This window comes from Haemaphysalis longicornis, unplaced genomic scaffold (assembly GCF_048455015.1).
Source record: "Haemaphysalis longicornis isolate Haplotype H1 unplaced genomic scaffold, Haemaphysalis longicornis Haplotype H1 scaffold_1, whole genome shotgun sequence".
Classification (NCBI taxonomy): Eukaryota; Metazoa; Arthropoda; class Arachnida; order Ixodida; family Ixodidae; genus Haemaphysalis; species Haemaphysalis longicornis.
This window is the reverse complement of record NW_027526203.1, coordinates 184,993,315-185,014,113: the sequence shown is the minus strand read 5'-3', so window position 1 is coordinate 185,014,113 and position 20,799 is coordinate 184,993,315. Positions and strand designations below refer to the sequence as shown.

The 20,799-nt window shown below is 47.2% G+C and overlaps 1 protein-coding gene across 1 annotated transcript in view; it reads left to right on the top strand.

Annotated features, from left to right (window-relative positions):
* LOC144140048 (uncharacterized) overlaps positions 1–13,469 on the top strand; it is a 332,419-nt gene extending 318,950 nt beyond the window's left edge. Inside the window, exons 3-4 of the mRNA XM_077672255.1 lie at positions 1,736–1,918; positions 11,501–13,469. Coding sequence (XP_077528381.1) covers positions 1,736–1,918; positions 11,501–11,751 — 434 coding nt within the window. The 3' untranslated portion in view covers positions 11,752–13,469. The remainder of the gene's footprint in view (positions 1–1,735; positions 1,919–11,500) is intronic.
* The last annotated feature ends 7,330 nt before the right edge of the window (positions 13,470–20,799 follow it).

Genomic DNA, 20,799 nt, shown 5'->3' with positions numbered 1-20,799 from the left:
TAATAATAATAATAATAATAATAATAATAATAATAATAATAATAATAATAATAATAATAATAATAATAATAAAATTAACAACATAATAACAAAAACAAGCACACCAGAAACAAAAAAATGGCTCCTGGTTGATCCAGCCGTGAAAATCTTCCCCCGACCCAAAACATTGGGGGGGGGGGGGGGGGGGAGCCGCAGCCCTCTCACCTCCCCCCCCCCCCCCCCCCCCATTCCCGCACATGCCAGTGGAAACAGTTGCTACATCAAACAGCCAACTTTTTATCATGATCGCGTTACTAGGCTCATTCAGCGATATTCCGTGGGCGCTGGGAGTCCGCAGCTGCCATGATCCTCAGTTGTGCTTTACAGGCGTTCGCGGAAGCGGCGAAATCATTGCCAACAGGAAAAGACGGCCATTGCAGTGAGTAGTGAGCCCCCGCCTGCAGCCGGAATAGGGTGGAGTGACGACTGGTGTGTCGAAAGGAGCAGGCATGCCGGTAGTTGGTAGATAATAATAGTACGGTAGCGAAGAAACAGGGTATACTTGATTTGAGCAGGCTCTGAACCAGCGTAGTGGGGTCTCTTCTACCGCGATCGCCGCAAATAAGTCGTTGTTTTCGTGGGCCGCGCCGTATAAAACCGTTGCTTCTAGTCTCGCTCTCTTAGCTGCTCTTCAGCGGTTGCAGAGCATGGAGGGGGGAAGAAGAAGATATGTTCTAACTGCTCACATCTACGACCTAACGTGGATTCCCTCTGCAAGTTTTTTTTTTTTCCATCCCGAAGCGCGATATATGCGTTGCGCGCCGCAGTTCTTCAGCGGCTGAGATGTATTCCTGCTGAGCTTGAGGACGCACTTCGATTCCTACCCGCAGCGTCTGTTTTTCCTACGCAGGCGAAATACCGAAACGTCCGTGCCTATAGATTTTTCAGCACACGTTAACCATCCCCATGCGGTATATATTATTTTACAACCCTTTACTGCGGCGAGCCTGATATATATAGCCCCGTTGAAACCCCGGTGCACCGTACTCATACTTGAATTCACTTAATTAACGCGGAGTAACGTCCCATAGATTTGTACTTTTTGTTATATCAGTGGAGCCAAGAAAAACATACAGGGAAAAATCCTTTTGCACACTTAGGGTAGTCATACATTCACTCCAGAGAGTAGTGATTTTGACTCAAAGAGCTTCAAATCGGCACCGCTGCCGCAGAATTCACAAAAAAAAACATGTAGGAAAGCCATCCCTTCTTTTCGCGTCCCTCGTGGCCAAAAAAAATGAAACCGCCGCGACGGTTCAGTGGCTAAGGCGTTGTGCGGCTCAGTAGTATGTGCGGGTTCGGTACCGACAGCGGGGGAAACTTGTCTGATGGAGGCGAAAAACTGATGCACCTTGTATCCATATTTCAGTGCACCTTACAGATTCCCAGGTGGTCGAAATCAATCCCTATTGCCCTCCACTACGGCGCGAACATAGCCCCGGTAGCTTCGGCGCGTAAAACCCCAATTTGAGCTATTTATTTTAACTTTATAAGAAACATTTGTCAGAGTAACATGTAAACGCCTTGTATTTTTTCTCAAATTTTTTATAGTCACGCAAGCGTGTCTGATTTTGTGTCAGAGACGCGACTCATGCATTCCCTCAAATGCGCACCGGTAGCAGCGTGCGTAGGCGAGCTCGGAATAACCTCGTCACACCAACTGCAGCTGACGTAACGATGCGATGCTTCTGTGCAGGGGCAGCCCGCGGCCTGGACTGCTTCAAGTGCGTGTCACTGGACCACGAGAACCCGGCTTGCGAGGACCCTTTTCACAACAACTACACGGCCGACCTACTCGAGTCACCCTGCATGTCGTCGCGGAAGAATCGCAACGGCCTCTTCCCGGCCACCGCCTGCATCAAGCTCAACGGCGTCTTCGGTAAGGAGAATCTTTATCTTTATCTTAAGTCTGGTTATGTGCACTGCAGGACGAAGGCCTCTCCCAAAGACCTTCACCCACGCCGATCGAGGGCCTGAAGGCCGATAGTGCGATTGTATATCATTGGGAGGTTTTTAACAAATGTACTCAAACAGGGTTGCTAAATCCTTGTGTGGTGAGGAAATGCTGTTTGTGTCCGAGGGAGCCTTATCTGGCATGGTTAAACCTATCTAGTACAGCCTCCTGTGGAACCTATCTACTACAGAATACCCCATACAAAACACCAAAGCTAGAACCTAACGTCTTCGTACCTTCGGCAGGCCGCTCCGGGTCAGTAGCACCTGCGCTTGAAATGTGAGGGTATAGCCACACTGAGGAGATGCGGTATACGTATGTATGTAAGGAGTAGCTGCAAAGGTTAAGCCCGAGATATACCATTAGGCATTCTGTGAGAAGTTGGCCCCTGCTGCCTGCAGCCTAAATTTCCGATCGCTGCCCCGTTCGAAGTTACCCCTAATAGCGTTTCCAATCAATCTGAACCTGTTCTCCCGACCTTCCATTGCACGTAAGCTGGCCAGCCTTGCAACCACATGAACTGGTTGGTAAGCAACTTATTATTGCGTTAGCAATTCCAGTTGGGCTTCCCTGGAGTGCAAGTGGTGCATTTCCTTCGGATGTTTGTCGGTATACGCGTTTATCTCTGGCGCGAGCTTTTTATACGATGGGGGCCTGGTAGAGTTTTCCTCCCAAGGATACTCGCTAACTGGCCGACTCCCAAATTCTGGCATCATCCGTGGCAGTGGGGACGATACAAAAAAAAAAGAGAAGAAAGCGCGCGCGGGCTGCCTTTGAATGAAGTTCTTGACAGAGCAAAACACGAAGGAAACGCTAAGAAATTTATTTCAACAACAATTATCTTGTTGCCGATGATGCCTCCTACATTTACTCGTACACGTTTGCCTCTTTGCCATGCAACCGGGTTTGCAACGGCAAAAGAAACAACGATTTTGTGATCCAACGCTGAGCCCCTTCAGGCATTTCCCGCGTGGCTGAATAGCGTATACTTGTGGCAAATACACACCACTTCCCAGACTTTAGGCTTAGTTTTAATAGCTTGCATCTTAGACTATGCGCATGCAGATGAAAGTATCGAATTGTACTTTGTGTACGTGAAGGGCTTCAGTTCTTTTTTTTTTCACAACTTGCACTTTGAAAAGTACCAATGAAACTGTACTTTAAAGGGACCCTGCAATATTTTTTCAACTTTTTTTCTGAAATCTTTAATGCTTGCAGAACGTCACTCAACACACCCATTACTTAGATTAGGGGGTCGCAAAGTACCTCAGCCAAAAATTACTGCTCTATGCCCATCAGATAACTTGCAAACTCGCTCAAAAGATTTTTCTCTCTTTCCCGGTCTTGACGTTCTTCGATGGCTTGAATTACGTCACTACGGCCATGTAGCGGCTGTTGGCCGGTTTTCCTTCAGTTGCAGTAATGAATGCTTTTCGACAACAACTAAAAAAAAAGCCACAAAAACAAAGCAGCAATAGAAGGCGTATCTGGTGCGACGAGCAAATTAAGCAGCGCACGCCGCTCTATGCTGGCGATAACTATAGTTTTCGCAGTGGTTCCAGTCGCTAAGGAAAGAGTGACATCGCTTATCGAAAGTGTTGCAGGATCCCTTTAAGTATTTAGGTTTTTTTGGAAGCGCTTTCGGACTGTAGCTTCATTTTCCGGAATTTATTTCGTATCTTTTTTTTTCGCTTGTGTATTGTGCGATCTTAACGGGGTTCGGTACCATGTTTCGCTTTTTAGCTGGCTCAGCTGGAATAGCCGGCTCCGAGCCAGCCGATGTCTATATTTACATTGTTTTCAGGTAATAAACAAAAACAAAAACATATTGTACTAGGTTTCTATGTGTTATTGTTATCCAGGATGCATTCCATTCAATTTCTTTCACGTTTGTCATTTCCCGCATCACGGTGTCTCCAAAGTGAGCTGTGGAAAGAACCAGAGAAAAAACAGGAGCCGTATGGGCACAAAAAAATGTTACTCCCCAGTCATGCTGTAATCGTAGGGTGGCCCTAAAGATATTGCGTTACCTTTTTGAGAATCGTGGGTTTCAGCTTGTTAGTACGGCGAAATCTGGCGCTGCCGAAAAAGATTTTTGCTATATTCGTGCCCTTCGTGTTTTTTAAGGGTGGAACTAATGACCTCCAACTTCGGTTCTTCTGTTTCAGTTTTAATTAGATTAGATAGATCATGGTCAGAGGTCAGTTTGATTTGTACGCTTTCAATGCGCACAAGATGGGTTTAACGCGCATAAGCGCATAATCTAAGTAAACAAAATGCGGGACTTTTCAACTTTTTGATCAATACGGCTACGCACACATCTGGACGCATAACAATTATTTTTTTTTATAAATTACGTGCTTTGGCATGGAGACAGTCGACAGTGACGTTCTGTCACCACTCAAATGGAAGCAGAATAAGGAGTGTTGCAACGATACCGCACCTTATGTTCCGTCGTTCTGTATTTCTCAGTGAGGAGTGGCCTGAAAAATAAATTGCGATCACCATCCAGCTGCTACGGCACAGACAGCGACGCCACGCCACAAATCTTCGACAGTCATCCCAATGTTCCTTCCCGCAGTAAAACGCCGCATGCTGAGTAAACGTGCGGTGTTGTGAAATACGCTAAGGGGCCTGCCCCAGCCTCAGTGTCCCTTCTAAATAATACGAAAGTTCGGGATAGGTATCCGCAGTTTCATTTATTATGGGATGACATCATTTGGTGAGCGACGTAAAGTTGCCAGTAGGCCACCAGGGCTTGGTGCACGTGCGACGATCTCTAATTTAAGCTTTGACTAGAGCCTTGGCTCTGATAATGCGAGTAACAGCGAGGTGGGGGCCGTAGATGGAGACGCAAGGAGGTTCACGCCTCGCAAGCTGCCGAGGCTTCCGCGAAATTTACTTTTAAAGACGATAGTCTTCCTTAGGCTGCTAAAACCCGATAATGTCTGTCTGTCTGTCTGTCTGTCTGTCTGTCTGTCTGTCTGTCTGTTAATTCAGCCACCTGGCCAAAAGTTAACAGAATTCTTGAACGAGAAGTTTGTACGGGCAAAACTTTTCCTAACCACTAAATATTGCAGCACTTTTGTCAACATTGCTCAGCAAAAAGAAAATATTACGCATATTTGAGGCAAACCATCAATGCGTAAATGGTGTTTACATTGTTATTTTTTACTAAAAATACGTGGCTGATTGATTTTTGCGACAGCAAATAAAAAATATGTGTTCAAAGCAATGTTTTGACCCAAAAATTCAAAAAGCGCTCGCGCCCGAGCCTAGACCCCATGTCGGGATTCCGAGAAGTCAAACAGGGAATAAAGGTTCCAGTAGATGGCGCGCGAGGAGTGGAACGCGGGAAAATTGAATTGATTTGAGCAAACCTCCGCTGCGTGTCGTGGGTGAGCGAGACGGGAGGGGAAGAGTCGAGAGGTGGGCAGAAAGAAGAGAGACATTTACATGGCAGAGGCGGCAGGAGGCTATAACGTGTTGCGACGACATTCGCAGCGAAGTGAGCAGATACGCGGCCAATCTTATAACAGGCACAGGAACGCCGATAAATCGTAGGCGGTTCACTTCAAGCCATGGTCCAATTGCTTGATGTCAATAAACCTCTTTCTGACAATTCCACAATGCTCTTTGTACCGTTCTTCTTTCCTGGCTAGACGCACTTTGAATTAACCCGGTTTCAATGGCCAAAGAATTACAGTCCAAGCGTATTTTGTCGCCGCTTTTACGCTTGACAGCTGTTAACCTATTTTTTTTGTACCCTTATTAAGCGCATTCTAAATGCTGTATAACTTGCCACTTTAGCGCAAAGATCGGAACTTCAATAGCACTTTGTTTCACGACATACGATGCTTCACTCGTTTGAAAAAAATGCCAGGGCAACCCGTAAGGTGAGCCACAGCGACACCTGAGTTTTGACGTCGGTACACAAAGCCATGAACGGGGCTCCACTGCAGCCAGCGTAAGAAGGGAGCGTGCTTTCGTACGTCACTTTTGTACGGGTAGTCACACATGCTACACTAAAGGTGTCGAATAAACAGGAACAAACACACAGACAACATGAGGTGCACTCTCAAATGAAGGTTTATTGATAAAAACGCACACTATTACGGCCACCTTTCTGGAGCTATTTGCTTAAAAAATCAGACCTGTTTTTTTTTTTTTTTTTTTTCAGTGCAATGGCGGGTCACTAATGCACTTGCTTTCTCCTTGTTTTCTGATACAGAAGGCACCGTAAAAATTCCAAGGCAGTTTTATCTGCGTAACTCTTGAGAATTGCTGTTTGTGCTAATTCTGTGTCACGTGGACACCTTCCCCGGAGCACCGCCAGGTTGCCACATGCGGACTGTTCTACCAACCAATAATGTTCTCTTGGTCTATCATTCATGCAGCTTCCCGATTGCCCAACATACGCTTTCCCGGGGATTACCGGTATGTTAGGCACAGCTTACATTGCAAAGCCCCAGTACTGCTTTGCATGCCTGTTTTTTTTTTTTTTTTTGTTGTTTTTTTTTGTCCTTGAGAGGCCCGTGGAATATTTTGGCGGAGTTCCAAGAATGGCACGCGTCGGTATGGGAGCGTGTTCGACGGCGCGAAGCCGAGAAGTGTCCCGCTATACTCGGTGACAACTTAAGAACGGCACCTGAAGTTGTTGCTGTGCCTTATCACCGTAGCCGGATGTTTCTCCGCGCGGCGCAAGTAGGGCGTTACTGGGAATATTTTGAACATGGCGTGAGCCATTCCCGTGATTTTTTAGACTTAATATGCTTATAAACGACTTCAGTGGCGACAAACAAACTGCGTGAGACAAGGCAGACGATATCACGCATTCATAGCAAACCCCTTTCAAAACGCGCGCGCACTGACGTCACGGGTCCTGCGCTTTGGCGGAGTGATACACCACATGAGGTGGTGCCGTTCTTGAGTTGTAGCCGAGTATACTGGCGCAGTGCCTATTCTGTGGACCAGTCCACAGGATAGTGTTCAGCTTTATTCTGTGGACCAGTCCACAGGATAGTGTTCAGCTTTATTCTGTGGACCAGACCACAGAATAATGTTCAGCTTTATCCTGTGGACCATTTGAGGCGGCGCTTGGCGGTGCTGTTCGGCGCGGTCGTGTCGTGCAACATTTTTTTTTTTTTTAGATACTTATTTCAGTTTCGTAACTGCGCCTTCCAGGGCGGGCGCTCCGGTCGCGTGTTGCGCGGTGTCGGCGGCAGCGTTGACGGTCTGCGCCGGTCCGCTGAGCTCTAAGTTGCGGTGTGTAGTGCATGCGTGTCTGCTCTACAAGTTTTTTCTTTTCGCGTGCGAGAACCTTGCTTCTTCAGCGCGCGGTTGTGCGGCCAACTTAACTTAGCGTTTTCTGCGTGGTTTGTCCACAGGTTTGTGATCTGGTTTACAAAAAACCTAGGCTATGAACCTAGTAACACATATTTTAGATGCCGATTTTGAACGTACTGCAACATTTTTTTAGCAAGCCTGCCCCGAAGTCAACTGAAGCCACGCCAAGCGTGTTGTTCTATAATAAACATTGCGACTACATATTACAAAGTTCGCGTGCGACAAATACGGCACAAACTGAGCGTCCTGTAGCGTTAAAACGGTCGGCATCATGTCATCGGGAGTTGAAGACGTTTCTTTGCCCGCCTAATTTTTGTGAACGTGAACTCGGCCGCATTTCGCCGCATCGTGGTCGTCGTGGTGTGGAACGTAGGGCTCGCCGCTTCGGAAGTCTTTGTTGATTTCGTGTGTTCTGTTATGCTGTGTACTGAATGCCTGACGACGGCGTAACGCTACCTGCATCGCTTGCTGTGCGTAAAGGGGAATGCTGTTCTGATTAACGGAGTTGAAACCGTCGGGGAGGGGGGGGGGGGAGGCGATAGAGGTATACAGCTTTGCTGTAAAAGTCTCTTGTCTTCGAAGCACGAAGCGTTCTAGCTCGAGGCGTAAAGGAGAGTCTCTGTGTTTTTCTTTTTTTTACTATGCTTTTTTTTTCTTTATTGCATATAGAACAAACAGGCACGTGAATGACTACGACGCTGGTTTAAAACACATCAGTGTCGGTTTAAAACCCGCTCACCGAACTTTGGTGGTCAAAAACTATCATACACATCGAAAGAAGACAATTCTTCTAAAATTGGTAACCACGTAAGCTCCGGGCACTGCATATTAATTACGCGTTACGAAGCGCTCTAGCGCGAGGCGTAAACGAGTGTCCGGGTGTTGTAGCACCGTGACATGAGAGGACGATTACGACGACGGGAGATGCCAGCCCCAGCCCCTAAGCGGCTCGGCCCCTAAAAAGAAGTAGGTGCCGACAGAAGTAACTGGAGCATGGGAGCTGTGGCCGAACCGCATAGGAGCACCGTGTAGTTGCACCGGCGGTAAACGAAAGGGGCAGAACACACATGCGCGCCTGCCGACGGTGATAGCATTAAGAATTTTTCGGTTTTTCTTCATTAGGCTGTTTGGTTTTATTAAAAGCTTTTTAGCAAGAGATTTCCTCCTCGTTCATTTTGCAAAAGACATAAGCATGTGCCCCATGCACAATGCATGTGCTGAGCCATCTCACAAGCGTCAGCTGCTTAAGTGGGCTGGGAAATTATATGTACTGTTCCTGTAAATAAAGATTCCTATTATTATTATCCGCTCGTACAGCCGGCTGTGAGGTAGGTCGGGGCGCCAAGACAGCACATGAAAGAAAACAGCGTGTTTACGGAGTCACGAAACGTTTTCGTCCGCGGTCGTACAACCGAATGCACTGAAGAGGCAAAGTTCTCGCACAAGGGTAAAGACAACGCAAGCGAAAAGAAGAAACTTGTAGAGCAGACACGCAACTACACACCGCAACTTAGAGCTCAGCGGACCGGCGCACGCCGTCAACGCAGCCGCCTAAAGTCCCTCCAACTCGCGACCAGAGCGCCCACCCGGGAAGGCACAGTCGGCGCAGTTACGAAACTGAAATAAGTATCTAAAAAAAAAAAAATGTTGCACGACACGACCGCGCCGAACAGCACCGCCAAGCACCGCCTCAAATGCTCCACAGGATAAAGCTGAACATTATTCTGTGGTCTGGTCCACAGAATAAAGCTGAACACTATCCTGTGGACTGGTCCACAGAATAAAGCTGAACACTATCCTGTGGACTGGTCCACAGAATAGGCACTGCGTATAACTGGCGTCACCATGATAAATTATTACAGTTGACATTTCTATCCCACCTTTCCCTCCAATTTCTTTCTTGGCGCAGAAGAGACCGTAACGCTGGTTGGGTTTTTATCGCGGACAGCACTATAGACATCTTAGAAAGCAGTCTGACTAGACGTCTAAAGCAACAAGTTCTGGAAAGGCGCCGCGGCGCCACCGCCAACAAAAACATCGCAGTAGACATTCTAGCAGCGGCAAGCCGCAATACAACATTATCTAAACAGTTCGCAGTTACAGACGAAAAACAAAAGTAGGCACACAAACCGTAACTTACAGGAAATATTTTACTTTAAGAACAGGTGTGCTGCGATATTCGTATGCATAAAAGAGGCGCTGGCATCGTTTTAAAGTAAATTGCATTGTTGTTGAATTCAAAACTTTCTTTGCGAAGCAGTCTTCGTTGCCGTCTTCGCTAGAATAGGAACAGGGCTTAACGTGGTGCTCGATCCGCTATGACGGTAAAGGCAACGGAGCCGTCTCAGATAAAAAAATTCCCGCGCCTTCCCGCGAGGGGAACACGAGTAAATGCAGAGTATTGGGGCCTCAGTACTGGTTGAAGGCAGTGTTGCTTCCATCGCTTCTTCCGTGATGCTGGAGTAGCAGACACGAGTAAACGTGGGAGCGAGCGTCAACCAAGGAAGGAAGGAGCAACGCAGTGACTGAAGCACGAGCGTCCGCTAGCCGCTTTATATTTGCAGCGCGCGCAGTAGAGGGAGAGCCGTACGGGGGGAGAGCGCGCATGTGCAAGCAGCGCGCGCCCTTCCACGCGCCACCGCGCTGCTATCACGCACCTGTTACGCAGAGACCGCGACGGAGCGAACGGGCTGACTACGACGCATGCGCGCACCTGCTGCGGACGCGGAGCTGTGGACGCCGTCCGACGCAGGAACAGGCGAGGCTAAGAAATGCTCTGCATTTAAAAATAGGAACGCTGCAAGTGTGCCGGCCATCGCGGAACACCCGCAGAACGTGCGCGAAGACAGGGGGGCTTGTGTGCTGCTGCTATCTGGGAGTATGTCTTGAAAATACACGCGCAGTTGGCCAGATTTCGAGTCGGTAACGCTGACGGTAGGCTTCAACGCATAGTGGATTGCGTAAAGAGAAAGTTTCGTGTCGCTCCATTGGAATAGCCCCGCAAATATGGTTCCAAGTCCTTGTCAATTATCCGGTTGGCTTGAACAGCATCACACAGTCCGTATACACGGGCATATGATGTCACCCTGTAGCTGCGTTTTTGTTGAGTGGGAATTGTCTCCAGGAGTCCTATACCCATCTCCATGGAGGGAAAAAAATGTTAATAAAAGCCTCTACCTATTTGTGTGAATTCCAAGTGCTGCTGAAGGCGAGTGGCTTTTGATGTACAGCGGAAGGACAGGAAGGCAGAGTCCTTGCAACAGCGTTGGAGGGTTAGCCTACTGCAGCCCACCAGCTACGCCCTAGTCCAGCTTATATCCAATGGTTGGTAGGAGCAGGATAATATAAAATGCGACCGAAGGCAGAAAAGGTGCCCAGGAAGACCAAAATGGAGAAGAAAGGAGGCCCTCTTATGATAGCGCACCCTGCATCACACAACAAGCCGTCATGGCCCTCTTCAGCTCACCTTTCCGTCATGCCCCGAGCGATGGGAGATCTTGATGTCCAGCCCCGACTTGTCGACGCAGCAAGAGCTCGCGTCCAGGGGCCAGGAGCTATTGGACTCTTATGGGATTCGTGAATAGGGTTCCACCCCGTCTGACGCCTGCGAGCGTCACTTGAAATGGGCTCAGTAAAAGTTGTTCCTCTCTCTCTCTCTCTTCCTCCGTCATGCCTATATATGCGATTTTTCTAAATATTTTGCTTAATTAGGTGCGTTTAGGTAAAACCAGGCATATTTATTATTCCGCCATGGCAATACTTTGATTAAAGCGAAGCTGTAGGTGGTGTTATTTTAAGTTAAAGCAGACATATTTCTTATTCCGCCATGCCAATTATATGTTTTAAGCAAAGCTGTAAGTTGTCCGGGTGGTCCGCTCAAAATTTCTAACCATCAGGCTCACTGTGGCATGTTCTCTGCGGCTCGCTTTTGCTGCAGTGTTGTTGCAATTCCTAACCTCTATGGAACAAAAACCGGCTGTAAACACAGGACACAGAAGAAAACGACGGGACAAGTGCTTGACTAGTGCCAGCTTGTCCCGTCGTTTTCTTCTGTGTCCTGAGTTTACCGCTGGTTTTTATTTGATTCAAACATGTACCAACTAGCCAAGTCCAACGCCTTGCTAACCTGGGTGGGACGCTCTCTTTGGTTCCCGATCGCAGAGGCGACTGGACAGTCAATGGTGGTGCGCAGCTGCGCGCTGGACAGCGGAACGTTGACCGTTGACACGGAGATAGTGCGCATGAGCCACTGCGGCGGCTTCTACTTCGAGGACCGCTATGTTCGGGGCTGCCTGCAGAGCTGCTTCGAGGACGCCTGCAATGCCGCTGCCGGACCGTCACTCCCGCCGGCCACTTTGGTCGCGCTGGCACCTTCCCTCGTGCTCGTCGCCCATCTTGTGTTCGCTCGATGAGAGCGCTAAACTGAAGATGGAATGGCCGCTGCGGCGAAACAACACTACAACCGCCGAATTGTAGCTTCTGACTTATTCTCGCACTTCGTGCCGCGAGGAAGGCAACGAGTTTGGGCAGCCAAGCCCGCTGCAAAACTGTGTGAAAGATGGGCTCGGGAAAGGGGATGGCCGGAGGGTTGTCACGATCGTCCGCTTTCGGGGAAGGTCGTGGCCGCAACGAGTGTGCATAAAAACTGATTCGTGTCGGCGCATTTTTGCTTCATGTCACTTCCTTTATGGTGATGCTGTTAGTGGTACCCCTACCTAAATCTCTCACTTCCGTCGTCAGTGCAGACAAAAAGGTAATCCCCGATCCGCAGCACAAAAATTAACTCCTCCTGTATTTGCTTCCCATGTGATTGAGATGAGGGGCCAGCATTATGTCTCTTGAGCGGTGGAGTAAGGATTCATCTCCTCAAGACCTACCTAGAATTACTGCAATAAGGAGCGGAATCACCGCCACTGCTTCTTTTGATTTACCCGTAAGACTTCTGCGATTGCATGACCAAATGGTGGTCATCATCTATGAACCATCATTGGATCATGGATCAACATGCTGTATTTCTTGGTCATTTCCTCCTCGCAAATGTTTCGTAGACGTCAGGCTATTCTACATCGAATTCATGAAACGTCTGCCACCAGACATGGCGTCACAGAACATTAGGAGCAGCTTGTGGCACTTATAACTAGAGACCGGATTTTAGGCCAATGCCGTTTTTGTTTCTTGCAGTTCTGTCTCCCCAATTTGGTATATAAGCACGAATTAGAGGCCAATAAAGGCTTTTCAGGTGTGTTTATGGCGCCTACAAAACCATATTTTGGCGTTTGTGCCCAAATCCCTATAAAGGCTTACAAATGCCTATTTTTAAAATCGGTACCTATGACGACTATTTACCCTCAGCTTTCGCTTTCGAGCGCAGTTTGAGATCATTATCATGTTACCGGGAGCTAGCATTTACTTTTCAAAACTCTATGGGGTTCTTACCTTACTCCAACCAACTCTCTGGAAGTAACTGCTAACAGTAGTGGAATGGGGCACTCATTCTCAGTGACAAGAGGCACAATTTTCAATACAAAATCTGGAGATGGTGGTAGTTTGCTATTGTTTCCATATTTTTCACACTGATTCTTAGGCTACATTCCGCGTGCACTCCAAACAGCTTTCTTCGGACATGTGCAGTCGCATCCTTGTTTCTAGAAGCATACTCAAATCTAACTATAATTTCAACGCAACGGTTGAGCATCGAACACGCCTTTGTCACCAGATCATTCCTATAATAAAAAGCCAATGGCAAAATACCACTGCCCCGCCGCATTTCATTACGCCTTAAAATTTGCACTGCCGCCGGGCTCTACACCACGCTTTTCCATCAAAAATCTGTTAGGCTCCTAAAAACCTTTCGAAAAATGTTCTTCAGGAGCATGGAAGTGCATTTGGTAGTGCTGGAATGTCTTTTCTGTAGTATGCAGGTAATATCATTGCATATGAGAAAAAAGTAGGAGTCGTACCTAACAGTCATTATGTAAGAGCATGTTAATTTCTTCATAAATCGTCGTCTATCGAGTTAATTATTTGTGTCTGTTTTTGCTGTGTCGTAATTAAATTGCGTCAGTCAGACATAAACTAGCACTTTTTTTCATCAGTATTCCAAGCTCTCAATTATTCTTTTTCGTGCCTGTTTCATTAATGCGATGGTCGAGCCAGAGCGGTGGCCATTGGACATGAATGTGAGCAGTGCGCTTGTCGAAATAAGCCAGTGGATCGCCATTAGTCCAGCAGTTTTATGGGGCAATTAACGGCTATGTTGAACTGTTGGCGCATTTGGGCCATCATAAACAATAACGTTTTTGTTTTTCCAGTCGTATATACAAATCTCACACGTTTTCGTATGAAATTTGTTTGCAGCTTTGTACAAATTTACGGTGCCTTTAATTATGACGTTGGAGGCCTAAAACGTTGTTTTGCCTGATTATTTCTAAAACTATCCTTTTTAATGCCTAAAAATCCAGCCTCTACTTATAACCGCGCTAGAGCAAGTTTTAACACACTGGGTTTTCGGTTCTTCTGCACCTTATGTGGAATGTAACGAAATGTATTTTCGAGGTAGGCAGCTGCGAGTAATTTGTGCTTTGAAAAAATGGCCGCGATCCCGCCCTGCGAAAGTGGATGTTCAGCGAAGCTATTGTAAACCACTCCACATACTGATGTGGGAAGGGTAGGAGATGTACCCCGTCGACTCAGCGGGCTTGCCACTTGCGCTCTGCTTCTCTGGCGGCACAGCCTGACGCAGACGCTCACCCTCGAATGACGTCAACCCCCCTTTTCGCGAGCAGCTGCAAACCTAGTCTTTACCAGGAACACATAAGGGAGTCCTATTGTTCACATGCGTTTTATCTTTTATCGTGCGGTTTCAATGCTTGTCACGAAGTTTTTTTAAGAGTACTCAACTCTATGTTGTATGCCTGATTGCAAAGAAAGATTGCGCTGGGCTTCTCTGGCGGCAAATTCTGGGTATTGCCTAACCTGACGCATGCGTTCGGCGTCTTGGGCGAGAACTGCTAGATCCTGCCTCGGTTTTTTGTTTACGGCACGCAATTTTCCGACCAACGTGGGCCTAACAGCTTCGCTGTAAAAAAAACTGGACGAGTTCAAGTGGCATAGACGACTCTCGTCCGCTGTGCGAACTTCGACTGCCATGGTCAGCGCTTCAGCCGGGCATAATAACGGCTTTCTCTGTAGCGCTTATAACTGGTTAGGATCATTTCTTGTTAAAGAAGGTTTAGGAGCGTTTTAAGTAACATGAGATAGCTTAGGCTGGTCATTTTGTTTGACTTTTCATCTTAGATGAGTCTTCTGGCGTTACAGGAATGAAAACTGTTTTCCCATTATAGCGGCCAGGTTAAAACTTCAATGAATAAGTTCCCTGTGTGTTTTGGTCGCGGACACATGTTGAACACTAATTAGGGGAAGCTTTACGCGACTCGCAGTTCACCATCAAACAATTTCTATACGACTGTGGGCAAACCTAAGGAAAATCCTCATCCAGATGCGCATAAGATTCCAGCGCTGCTGCATGACTAACTGAAAAATGTCGCGTGCCCGGACCGTGCGATAGCTAACTGACAGAAGTTTGACTGTGTGTGAGCAGCAACTCGAATGATGATTGGTGAGCATGGACGACCTTCCATGCTCATAAGTCATCATCCGAGCGAAGGCTGATATTATCAACGTTACTAGAACTGCTGTAGACGGTATTCTTTGAAAAGTTTAGCTGTCAATTTCTTCGCTTGGCAACACTGGAAACAGCCACAGACATGGCCGATGCGCCACGGACATGGCGCGGCTTGGGCCACTGCGCCCGCACGCCGAAGAAAAAAGACACCAGCGTGCGTCGTCTGCTCCGTTTCAACCCGATTCTCAACGGTGGTGTCAACAGAGATGTTTTTAATCGCACTCACATTGGACTCGAGGAAATAATTTGCTTTCAGTGAGGTAGAGTTTGTAACTTGCAACAGAGTCATGTGCTTAGCACGGACAAGTACCGCCATCCCGCGGAGCCCGACGTAATCAGTGATGGCGCACTCACACGGTTGCCTGCATGAGCACCTCGCCAGTGAAAACAAGAAGCAATATCTTCATTCTGAATCCGTGAAACTTGCCGCCGCTGTATGTTATATTCAATGAAATTACGCTGAATCCCGCCATGTCCTCCATTTTTATGCACGAAATGGAGGACATGGCAACATGCATGACGGGTGCTCTATACGAAGGTGCCCGCTTAGCCGATCAGTTGCTCTGGCTGCACTGGAGTTTGTTCGCCTTTTTATACGTGTACTTAATCCTACAGCCTACAACCATTCGCGCTGTCGCCTTACCAACATCAAGCGACTGCAATGAACCGTTGTCTGCATCAAATTGTTTCACCAAAGTTGCGAGCAGAACCTCCCACTCGGCACATGCCCGCATCATTCTGACATAATGGGCTCAACTAATCAGGGTTTGCCAATTTCAAGCTGATCACACCAAGGTACTGCTCCAATTTGACATGGCTGCGCTTTCGAAGCCGACCAGAACAAAAACCCCCTCCTGTTTCCTCCCCGTCCTCACGAAAAAAAGAGCGTGCAGCTGACTATAAGCCAGAGATAGAAAAGTGTCTGACACCACGGATACTGAAATGAATAAGCGAGAGTTCGCGCCAGCCTCAAGAAAAGGCATGCCGCCGGTGTTCTCGTCATCTGTGAACCAGCATAATGTTGTTTAGTAGAGGGCCACCCCAACGCATTGGTGTTGTATTTGCGACTGAAGAAAACATTATAACACAATCCCTTATAACACAATCATTATAACACAATCGTGTAGTAGCTCGGCGGAGTTGGTCAGCTTGTTCATACTTCCACCCTTGCTGGTACGACGGTCCAGGCCCACTCATTACGGTCATACGTGGAGGCGTACTTGAGTACACGATGAGCCACTTAAACTACCTGAGCAACCAACATGAAATATCTGCCCGTCGGCAAGTCAACTAGTCCTGTCACGAAAACCAGGTCGTCTCTGAGCTTGTCGACACCCTGTCCTTCTGCAGTTTAAGCCGAATTCTCTGCAGGGTCACATTTTTCTTGTCTTTTGTAGCTTCCCCACCACTGAGTACATTGGGTCCGACACACAATGCTTCAAGTTCCAAAGACATGGCCACATCGTAAAAATTGGGGAGGAAAATTGCCCCAGAGTACGATCTTGTGACCACTCCCAAAAGGACTACACTTCACGAAACCAATCCGGATGGGCGAATTTTTGCGACCCGCATCCGTCGTCGTACGGAGCTTGCGCGAATAAAGCGGCAGCTATCATTGCACGTTGTGTCGAGCAAAAAGAAGTGGAAGCACCTACTCGACTCGACCCATTTTCGAAACCAGAAGTTCTATTTTCAATGGGGATCGCCCCTTCAAAGGTCCTTCGCTTAGACAGGAAGAAATACCAAACAAGTGCTATTCAGAAGCCGTACAGCACCATTGAACCACCAAAACAACGTATGTCACACCTAATGTGCGTCCTCAGGACGCAGCCTGTTTGTCGCCGCGATGTTCGCTCAGAGAACAGACGGCAAGTCAACCTGTGCAGTGAGATACTACTACTATTAGGATCCGTATGATCCCTGCAGCTACCAGGACTGTGCAGATTGCCGATTCTTCCATGGCGGTATCCCTAAGGTAAAAGCCGTCTTGTCCCTAGAATCTCTCATGACCTCCTCGTTTCCGGCTTCGCTATCTTTTTCCAATGTACATGAAAGTTGTCCAAACTGGAAACCCTATCTAGGACACCAATTTTCAGCGCCCATTCCAAGACCTGTACAATCTTCCAATAGAACGCGCGTGGCTTACGCTCAAAACTAACACACCTTTATCAACTCGTGCGTCCATATCGGTTTCTCTTTACTATGATCCCTGAGCTTCGTGTTGAAATACGTTTGAGTTTAATAATTATTCTCTGTTACATTCACGAAGCTCGAAATTAATAATACGAACTAAAAATACGGCTTTTTATTTCGTACCTCAGTTATGTACCCGCCGCGTCTGTTCAGCGGTGAAAAATACACTTGTGCTGCGAACTATACCTGACACTCAGCACTACTCTACTGTTGGATAAAGAGAGCCAGGCGATGCCTTTGACGCTTCAAGACAAATCGCGGCAACGTCAACGTGCACCATGAGATATGGGGCAATGTCCTTACAAGTGCCTGCCGCACGGTTCTAGCCCAGCCTAGGATAATATACTTAATAAAGCCTCTACGGCAGCATTACATGCATAAAAAACACGGAAGTGAACACCTGTCTCGATGTTTCCGTTGTCGCAAACCGCTACACTCTAAAATTTTCTTGGTTGCCAGACAAAGAAACAAGAAGAGCGATCATTAACCTATCTTCCTTTCTTACCTTGAAAAAGATGCACTCTCACGTGAAATGAAGGTGAAGTGCATTAACTGGGACGCCTGCAAAGTCGGCGTAAGACCTGAGGATAATTGCAGCGACTAGGAATGACGACACGTATTCCAATCATGGTTCACTGCCTTCGGGACTCACCTTAAAACACAAAAGGACACTCAAATAGCTCGATTGGTAAAAGTACGAATGGTTACGAGTGATTTGTAGGCGCGCTCCGCATAAGGCCACTCGCCCCAAATTTCACAAGTCTGAACATGCTCGCAGGACGAGCAGACATAGGAGGCGCCTCCTAAAAAGTTGAACAGGCGACGATGGCAAAGAATTGACAAAGTATATTCACGACCCCTTATCGCACATTGGACAAAATTCCACTCCATGCGCCACAATATACAGCAGTTACACAAACTCAAATTCCTATCGTTCTACGGAAACATTTTTCAGAACGAAGCAGCCCATCGGTACTTCAAGCTCCAGTCTGTAAGCTTCAGTCTGCAAGCTCGTATACACAGACTGCCAACTCAGGAAACATTTCGTACAAACCCTTTGAACGTCTAGATCTAAGTATAGTTCCTCAGCGCAGGAATTTCCGACATGAATAAATCTTTTTGTCTTAATTCTGTCGAAATCCCTTGCACGGCTATTTCGCATCTATTCAAATACTCTCGCCCGCGTCCTCTGGAGGGCTACAATGAGGACTACCACCTCTTCTGATAGGAACATAGCGGCAATCGCCTCCGTCTTGAAGCCTGCAAAACCACCGATACGTTGTCTCATTGCAATCGATAACATCCCTGGTTTTTACGGCAAAATCATTATAAAAATGATTTTCAAAAGGACCACCGGATATATCGAAACCAAAGAGCTTTATCTGCCTGAAGGGAAGGGCTGTCGACACAACCGATCAGCTGCCTTGGAACATGTTTCGCTTTCACGACTACAGCGAAGAAAATACGGACACAAGACCAGGAAATGGGATATGGGAGAGACATATTTGCTCTGGCATCATTCTTAGAAGAAAAATTAAATTCATGATGCATACCAATTGGGCATCAAGCCCGCATTTGATTCTGTTTTTCACCAGGCAATCTTAGCATTTGTTGTTGCACTCAGTTTAGTGCTAGAAGAGGTTGTTCTCCTAGCTCGTACTTGATTTTCAACCTACCTTGAAGTAGAACTTTTTAAGTCCACAGCAGAAGGGCCAGCACAATTTATGAAGTAAGAAGAGAATTACCTCAAATATCTGCCTTATATTCGTTACTGTTTATTCTCGTGCTCATTTGCCTGAAGGGAATTCTCTCCTAGACGTCAAACCACACCGTACGCGTACCATATCTGCGTTTGGAGGGCATCGGGGTCACGTTGCAAGACACAGCTGAAGCTACAGAAGACGCTTGCAAAAATACCTGCACCCCTAGACTAAAAAATCATCGCCATGGCATTCGCCTGGAAGAACATGGTTAGCAAGCATTTAATACTCGGTGGGGCCTCTCATTACGCGCTGGACAAAAATATCTTGCATCATTAATTAATGACAGTAACATTTCCCGGGCTCTGAAAGTAAAGACGCGTGTCCCCACAGAATCCCAAAATATTGGATACCACGCTTGCGCCCTATCTGGCGGTGATTGTCGCTCCATGGGGCTGCTCTTAAAGGCGTATGTCGATGGCTTGTTGGGCTACAGTCTCCCCGTGCTGCAGCAACCGTCGCCTACAAGCAAGGAACAGTTGGAGGCGGCGACGAACAACTGCCTCAGGAAGTGTCTCGGCCTCCCTACTTGCTCGTCATGTTGTGGGACTATGGCGGAAGCCAATTTTTCTTCCCTTGCTCGTAATAGGGCTTGAAGCAACGCTGTGCATTTATTTTAGGCACAGGTTGTATGAAAGCCATTACAACACATTCCCTGGCCTTATTACAGGCCGAATCGACGGTTACAGCTTTCGAAAAGCAATAAGGACTAGTAGCGCCTCACTTCCAGCTCAAGAACCACATACAATGCCGTCGAGCTTCTCGCCCTGGGTTCTGTCATGCATGCGTATAAAACGAGTCCTACCTGGATTTGCTTCAAAAAGCATCTGCCTCACACCTGTTTGTTTCAGGTGATACTCGTACACAATTATATATTTTAGTCTCGAGTGGCATATTTTTTTGCTGACAGATTGGAAATATCTCTGCTTTCGGGAATTTTATTCCTTCAGCTAGCGAAGCACTGTCATACTGAATTGAGCCAGCGACATCGTGCACGTCGGCTGAACTTCACAGAATAAACAAGACCACCTGATTCATTCTTTTCTAACACTGTGAACGTGAACCATTTTCTCCGATTCAAAAGAAGTTGTCGAGAGCCTGCGCTACGCTAGCTTCTTGAGTATTCGCGAACATGTCCATCACGACGTGAATTGTCTGCGCCATCCGGCATACCTCACTAGCCATCGTGCAGCAACCCGCCGGCTCAGAGGCCACATTGGTATCTTTCTTGGCCCTAACGCCGATGTGGCTTCTCACTGGGACTTACAAATGAAAAACACAACACTTTCTTCACAAACAATGATGTCTCAGATATGACCGAAACAAGAGCTTTAACTGCAAGGAACTGCTTGAGGTGTCTGTCAGAACATCATCCGGCTTTTCTCCACAGCATAGCCCGTGCACGAGAATGAGGGTGCCAGGACGAATACCCCGTCGACTAGCGGCTTTATACCACGAGCAATGACTTAACATAGAGTTCGAAAACTTCTGCTTATATTGTATAGCCTAACTTAATGCCCGTATTGTGATAATTTCGGATAAGCAGAAACCGTTGCACATCTATTGCTAGAGTGGTCTGTTGGCACTGAACTAAGATACCGTTTCCAGCAAAAGTTGGAATGCCTCCACCCAGACCAGTTATACTAAGCTTGGTACTTGGCCCCGTACCGTGACCCTGTTCCACCAGTCAGCGAAACCCACTACCCGCATTACTGGACTACCTTTGAGGACATTAGCGTCACTTTCACTCAAACACTTTACTTATAAACTAATAGCCTCAAACAGGACACTTTTAATTTTAATACATGGGCATCACGCTCTAG